At 44.1% G+C, this 8,077-nt stretch overlaps 1 protein-coding gene across 1 annotated transcript; it reads right to left on the reverse strand.

Annotated features, from left to right (window-relative positions):
* Positions 1-325: 325 nt before the first annotated feature.
* LOC120650436 (zealexin A1 synthase-like) lies at positions 326-2,952 on the reverse strand. The gene is made up of 2 exons (XM_039927579.1): positions 2,005-2,952; positions 326-1,196 (listed from the first exon to the last, which is right to left on the reverse strand). Exons 1-2 carry the CDS (start codon positions 2,905-2,907, stop codon positions 567-569), a joined length of 1,533 nt encoding a protein of 510 aa, XP_039783513.1. The 5' UTR covers positions 2,908-2,952; the 3' UTR covers positions 326-566.
* Between the last annotated feature and the right edge of the window lie 5,125 nt (positions 2,953-8,077).

Raw genomic sequence — 8,077 nt, forward strand, 5'->3', positions numbered from 1 at the left:
TTCCAGTTACTAACTTATGTTATATGTCATATATATACTAACCTTGTTCCATATACTCAGAACTATGTCTCTGGCCCTGGGATAGAATTTAAAGGTTCTTTCATTTTGGTAATAATATTATGCTTAAATTCATCTGGCCACTCCAAAAAGGGCGCCTGGTTTTGTAGTAGTATCTAAAAAAAAAGCTAATATTGGCCTCTGACAGGAGCTCGGAGTTGGCTGTTTAGAGATCTATTGACGCCACAGAGGCTAGCGGCGGGCACTTCCAATGGAAGAAGTGGTAAAGTTGCAGGTTAGCAAGCATTAGCTGTTGAATATTGATGTACTTGATGTGCTCTTGATGTCTTATTCATTATAGTGTCCTCAACAAGAAGAAAACATAACTTGAATTTATCAATATAACATAATAAGCACATGACCAAACTATGCATTCGTTTACTGTCTTTGTGGCACAAACTGATATAATATTATACTGCACTCTTTGTCGCAACAAATTACGTAAGTAGCAAAGATTCACCGACTACAGACACAACCTGGAAACATAGTTCACAGCGGAGGTCAACCGGCTAGTTTGATACGCCCACAACATTAATGTGTGGCTTAGCCTTCAGCCAGAGCTTGGACTTCTTTCTCAAAGTTATACCAAAGTCCTCTGTCATGTCAAGTTCTTCCGACTTGACACTGTCCGGCAGCTCCCAATCGAAATGGTAAAGAAGACTAGCAAGCAAGAGCTCCGCGTTGGCCAGCCCGAGCATGATGCCGGGGCATATCCTCCTACCTGCCCCAAAAGGAGTGTACTCAAAGTCAGTGCCCTTGAAATCAATGCTGCTACCGTCAAATCTTTCTGGCCTGAACTCTTCGCCATCGTGCCAGAACTCGTTGTTCCTTGCTATTGCCCAAACGTTCACGAACACCTTGGTTCCTCTTGGGACATCATAGCCCATGACCTGACATGCCTCACGACACTCTCGCGGGACCAGGAGTGGTAATGGTGCGTGAAGCCTTAAAGTCTCCTTGATCACCAGATGCAGATACCTTAGCTTGACCATGTCACCTTCAGTTAACTTGTCTTGCCCTTTGAAGGTCTCCCTCACCTCTGCCTGGGCCTTGTGCATGACTTGTGGGTTCTTAACAAGCTCAGACATCGCCCACACCAGCACGGTTGATGACGTTTCACTCCCACCAGCGAATATATCCTGCAATACATTGTTTAATTTGGAAAATTCATCTATACATGGACGGTCCATAAACTTATCTCTAGATGTCACCAAGTCCCCGAGCTCTTAAAATGCATTTTCAGGCCCTTGAATTTGTTCTGATGTATCACCCAAGTCCCTATAGACTCGAAATACTTTTTCGCGTCTCTAAACTTGTACTGGGGTGTTATTTAGATCCTTAAATTCTGAAAATACATTATCAAATCTGCAAACTCATTACTTTATCATTACAACTTTGGAAACTAAACATATACTCCCTCCGTTCGGAAATGATCTACATATTTTGACTAGAGAAAGTCATTCGAAGTAAAGTTTGACTTTTATTAATCACTCAGAATATAATGTCAATTACGAATAACTCAATGTCATCTCCAAAACCTCTTTGAATACATATGTATTGACATAAATTTTATAAACTAATTATACATATAATTTAACTAATTATTAGTCAAAGTTTATAAAGTTTGACTTTTCCTAGTCAAAATACGTAGATCATTTCCGAACGGAGGGAGTATGCTTTAAGAGTTTAGGGACCAGGATAATACTCTGTGATAAGTTCAGAGATTTCAATATGCATATTGAGAGTCTGAGGACCCAAATAACATACCAAGATAAGTTTGAGGATCTAAAAATGTATTTTGAGAGTACGAGGACCTAGATGCCACTTATATAGAAAAGTCGTTTCTTGCTTCACTCTAAATAAGAGACTTTGAGAAAAGAAAATTTTGTGCATAGGAAAGTATTGAGTGCATTGGAGGAAAGTCGTTTAGGTAAGCTGATCTCTTACGAAAATGACGGCGCTGACTATCTCGTTGGTGAGAGCGAACTGCAGGCCACCTTCCCGCTGCAACCTTAGGAGGACACCCAGAAGGTCCTCATCTCGCTCTGGTGTTGGCATGACTACGCGCTCCTGGATGATGCTCTCGATGATCCGGTACATATTCTTCTGGCACCTTGCCATGTCCCTCCCGGCGGCGCTGAACCGGGTCACCAGCGGTGAGGATGGGTACAGGTCGGCCAGGTTGAACCCGCCGGTGAGCCGCACGAATTCGTCGAGCTCGCGCAAGTACTCGTCCTGGTACCTACACCGGTCGCCGATAAACGTGCGCATGGCGATGTCGTTTATCGTGCGGCAGATCCCTTCGCTGATGTTGATGACGGTCTGGCCGTGGCCGTACTCGCCGGAGATGGAGCGGAGGAGGTTCGCCACCTCTTCTTCCCGGATGGGCCGGAAGGAGAGCACACGCCGCTGGTTGAAGAGCTCGACCATGCACACTTTGCGGAGCTGGCGCCAGTGCTCGTTGTACTGGGAGAAGACGATATCCTTGCCGCCGCAGCTGATGATGTCGATGGTGGCGCTCACGTGGCGGCCGCAGAAGGCAAGGTCGTGGGTCTTCATCACCTCCCTGGCGGCCTCGGCGGAGGAGACCACCAGCGTGGGAACTGATCCCAGGCGAAGCAGCATGAGTGGCCCGTATGTTCCCGACATCTCGAGCAGCGCCCGGTGGGGCAGGTCGCGGAAGCGCGAGAGGAGGAGGTGGTGCAGGCTGCCGACGAGCGGCAGCTGCCATGGCCCCGGTGGGAGGTGAAGCGCCGACGATGGCTTTGCACGTGAGGGCGTGATGTAGCTCCTGATGAGCTTGAGGAGGGCGAGCAAGAAGGCGGCAAGAAATGGGATCCTGATGTCCATTTCGCCGGGGACGGGGGAGTTTATTGCTGGCAGCTAGCAGCTATTGTTGGGGAGTCTCGAGGAACCAACATATATAGAGAGAGTAATCGAGTATTGTTAGCTGATTGTGCAAAAAAAATTATAAAGTATTATTGAAGATGCAAGTGGGCACGTAATAATATTTTTTCAGCTAATTAATTATGATGGCATAAAATTATTTACGTAGAATATCATTCTAATTCATTTTTATCAATATTTTAGATCGACCTAATAATCCGAAATATATATAACTTGCATCCCTAGGTATTATAATAAATGTCAATGTGAAACTAAATAAATCTTATTGTTATTGATATTGTTAGCAATAATTTTGAGTAGTAGCGCAGTAGGTGCATGTAAGTTATTACTTGGGTTCAAGTCTAGTCTTTGTCTTGTGATCCGAGTTTTTGCCTTAGCATGTAAGCCATTATATGGCCGTGTAGTAGTGTATATCTAGTGCTAGATTGACGCCACCGTCCGCCTCGCCACACCCTGTGGCCGCCACAACATCGATGTTGTCGTTTGGTTGGTGATTTATCTTCGGCGGCACGTAGCTTTTACAGAGCAGTTTCCTGCCGAAGGTGCGGCGGCCAAAAACACCGCCACAAAAGTGTGGCGCCGCCACAGTTGGCATGACAAATAGTATGGCTGCAATCCAAACAAGCCATAAATAAAGAGAAGAGGGCCTAGCCCCCTCAAGAGCAAGAGTTCAAGCAGCACGAGAGTGGTCTGGTTGTTCTCTTTACAAGAGAAGTGTGTGTGACTGATAGCAGGTTGCCGTAAAGGACTGCCTGTGATGGAGAGTAGCAGTTTGCATATATAGTCGGGTGCTTACAGGCTAACCGGAAGCAACTCTAGGTACTTAGGAAGGAGCTGATCAAGTGGTTCAGTTCCAATTAGGTTGCTGCCACAACCATTGCGTTTTAGAGCCCGTTTGGCAGGGCTCTTCCCGCGGCTCCGCCAGCAGCTCCACTAGGAGCCATGCCAAACGGACGAATAGGCGGAGCGCTTCACGGTGACGAACTGTGAGAGGTGGAGCTGTTTTGCAAGGTGCTCCGGCGGAGCCGGTGGAGCCACAAAACGTGGCTCCGCCTGCTCCAGCTCCGCCCTCTCTGGAAGCCCTCCCAAACAGGGTCTTATTGTGTGTTAGTTGGTGAAAAAGTTTGGATTTTAGTGATGTAGCATATTTCGTTGTTATTTAATAAATAATGTCCAATTAAGGATTAATTAGACTTAAAAGATTCATCTCATGCTAATCAGTTAGACTATGTAATTAGTTATTTTTTCAACTCTATTTAATGTTTTATGTATGTGTCAAAATATTTGATGTAATGGATACCGTAGGAAAAAAAATTGAACTAAACAAGGCCTTAGCGTGTGCTTTCGATAGTACCGCCGGCCGTACATGAAAACAATACGAGGGGATAGTTTAATCTGCACGGGCCTGGCGTGCATTTAAAGAATTATTTCTGCCTTAGCGTGTGCTTTCGATAGTACCGCCGGCCGTACGTGAAAACAATACGGAGGGGATAGTTTAATCTGCACGTGTCTGGCGTGCATTTAAAGAATCATTTCTGCTTTTGTCTCTATACTTTGATAAGACAGGGATGGCTGATGGGCACGCAAGGGTTAGAGCAAATATTATAGTAGGTTTATAAGAAAACTAAATGTTAAAGTGGAGGAGAGAGAAGAAAAGAGAGATGAAAAGTGGGTTATAAATTTACAGCTAGCTTTAACACAAGAATCAAATTTTTTTGGGAAATAGATATGTGAGTCATGTATTAATGATGGAGAGCTAAACCACTGTATGAATAGATTGAGTGATGAACTGCAAAGATTCTTATAGCCAGCAGCGAGCTAAATCGTTAGTCTTGCTCTTGGTCAAGCAGAGGCGTCACACGTCTGGGTTTGGGAGCGTACCCTAGCTGCTCGGCTGCTCCTACCTTGTTTACGAGGTTGTCTCTTTGTCGTTCTCCCGTTTGGTTAATTTTCACAATTTCTCATGCGGAATCCCAAGGGCTTTTCTTCCAAAGGTCCAGGGCGGAAGCCTTGCAAACAATATATAAAACGTGAAGACTGAAGACATATGATACTTGATTACGATAATGCAGTGAACGAAAGTGACATATGAGCAAACTTTCTTTCATTCATTGCAAAGGTTAGTTTACTGTGTTCTAATCCGGATCCAGTAAAACACTATTATAATTTAGTTCAAGCTATTAGTAGCCTATTCTAGAGGCTAATTTGATAGCTAATTTCTAAAGGATAATCATGGTACTTAAAAGGAAGACGCTTGATTCCTTTTACAAGAAAGATCCTGCAGCAGATTTACATGACCCTGGACAAACTGATCAGGCCATTCCTTCCTCTGACTTGTAGAGTAATGCTGAATTGAAACAAGTTAGTATAATTTAGTTCAAGCTATTAGTAGCCTATATATTCTAGATGCTAATTTGATAGCTAATTTCTAAAGGATAATCATGGTACTTAAAAGGATGACGCTTGATTCCTTTTACAAGAAAGATCCTGCAGCAGATTTACATGACCCTGGACAAACTGATCAGGCCATTCCTTCCTCTGACTTGTAGAGTAATGCTGAATTGAAACAAGTTAGTATAATTTAGTTCAAGCTATTAGTAGCCTATATATTCTAGATGCTAATTTGATAGCTAATTTCTAAAGGATAATCATGGTACTTAAAAGGATGACGCTTGATTCCTTTTACAAGAAAGATCCTGCAGCAGATTTACATGACCCTGGACAAACTGATCAGGTCATTCCTTCCTCTGACTTGTAGAGTAATGCTGAATTGAAACAAGTTAGTTCTTTCTGTCAATCATCCAGTATATGAATGCATTCGGAACATTTGTCATATTAATTCCTGGCTCCGCAGGGAAGGGAGGAGTGGAGGACAGTTCTCGCTGGGATCAAAGGTGATACCGGTAGGGGAGGTTGGTGGCGGGGCGGGATCCGCAGCTAAAAAGATGAGGAGACAGCAAGCGAATGGAAATGAAGTGAGTATTATTTTTACTCGCTCACAGTAGATAGTAGCATTTAGGTTTGGGGGCTCTCGAACGTGAGAACCCCTCCATCTAGTTCCCTCCTATGAAAATTTATTATATTCAATATTTTGATATGTTTAGGTGTTTTTAATATTTTTTGGGCTAAAAATGAGCATTTGGTAGGATCCACTTACGAAGTCGTGTAAACATGATTGAGCATGAACAACAGTATGAGCATGATGATGCCATCATGAAGGATTATGTAGCAATCATGTGATATTTCAGCGGAGTGCTGATGGCATGATGCTTACTTTGGAAACCATGTGATTAAACACATACATGATGCGATAAAGCTAATTTGGGAAGGGGTGGGAACCATGTGAGTTCGCACTCACAGCACTAATGCTGATTGGTGTGAAGGGTAAAACGAAGAGGACCTTGGGACGGAGGGAGTATGTACGGATTGCAAGGCTTGGCATGAACAAGGCTCAGAATTCTTTCTCACGGTGATACGTAAGGCTCTCTGTCTTGTCTACATCTAAAGGCTTGATGCCACTAGGTGCTTCTCTTCAAGGTTGAATTGCACGCCTAATCATTGATTGGGTCTTTTCCAAAAAAAAAAAATTATTGATTGGGTCATACCTTTCTCAATACCCTGGGCTTATTTCCCAGCCGACGAAGCCCAATCGAACAGCCGGCCCAAATCCCCCACCTTTAACACCCGCTTTTCTATTTTGCCCCTCTTTTTAGGAGAAAGAGCTTTTCATTAACTAAGAATGCAGCGGTCGTTGGCCACCGGATCCCGCAAATATTAAGAGTTGCTCGTGTGACTGGCAGTCAAACAATCACACAAAGTTCAATAACTATTTTTTGTTCTAAAATCATTTTTATTTGTTCTCGACCAATTTTTTTATTGCTAAAACAATTAAAAAATTGTTTTAGAATAAAACTTTTTTTCTAGAATAATTTTGATTGAATTACACATGTGGACCAATTTTTTGGCCAATTTAGATCCAAAACATAAAATCTGAAGTGAAAAGACTTAGTGTGACAAGTCTACTAGGTCACATAGGTGACCCTCAGCAGTGCCCCTAGATCCTGGTCAAGAGTCAATGTGCCCTCCCAAGAGAGGTCATCACCCAAGGACACTTGCAACTAAGAGCCATTGGGCCTGAGCTATCTTATCACAAGATCTCGGGACATAATAAGTAATAATAACAGAAGTAAAACTCGTCGACAACAAGTTCTGTAGCTTGCAGATAATCCCTCCCATCATCACCAGCCGATATGAATTCTCCGGCGCCTGCTTGAGAAGCAGCGAGTCTGTTTCAAGTCTGTCTCCATTAGCCATGGTCAACTTTGCTCATGCCAAACCTGCATGTACCTCCATCTTTGTTTGGCCAGCATTGCCAAATCAAACATATCTGCATTTCTCTGAAATTAATGGCATGTTTGGTTGCTAGCCACACTTTACCACAGTTATGGTTAGGCAAGTGTGGCAAAAAATTTGGAAGCCACATTTTTTCTTGCCTAATGGAATCTTGCCACACTTTTAATTTCTATGACATGTGGAGCCAATTTTTTTTTTGCCTAAACTTAATTACCAACCAAATATATACCGACTTGATCAAACTTGCCTAAAGTTTTTTTAAGGACAAACTTGCCTAAAGTTAGGTGTGGCAAAGTGTGATTTGGAACCAAACACCCCCTAAGAGCATCTCCATCAATAACCCCTACTTAAGGTCCCTATTTTCTTAAGTAGGAGCTAGCTCCAACTTTATGAGGTTCTATTTCTGTGTACAACTCCAGCAATAGTCCCAACATTTCAGCCCCTACTTTTATTACGGAAGATGGGACTCATATGTTAGTGTCTAACTTTTTTTTCTTTCATGACATGTGGGACCCCTTCTCTCTCCAACTTTTCTCTTCCTCGGTTCCTCATGTCCAACGGAGGACGAGGAGCTCGCGGCCGGGCCGGTCCGCAGCAGCGGTGAGGAGGGGCTTGCGGCGGCGGCGCGAAGGGGCAGCTGAGGGGACACGGCGCACCGGGCCGGCTTGCGGCGCGGGCCGGCCACTGTCCGCGCGCGGCGGCACAGAGGGGCGGCGGAGGAGGCGCCGTGCGGCCGAGCCAGTCGGCAGAGGCGCAGACA

The sequence above is a fragment of the Panicum virgatum genome, chromosome 9K (assembly GCF_016808335.1).
Source record: "Panicum virgatum strain AP13 chromosome 9K, P.virgatum_v5, whole genome shotgun sequence".
NCBI lineage: Eukaryota > Viridiplantae > Streptophyta > Magnoliopsida > Poales > Poaceae > Panicum > Panicum virgatum.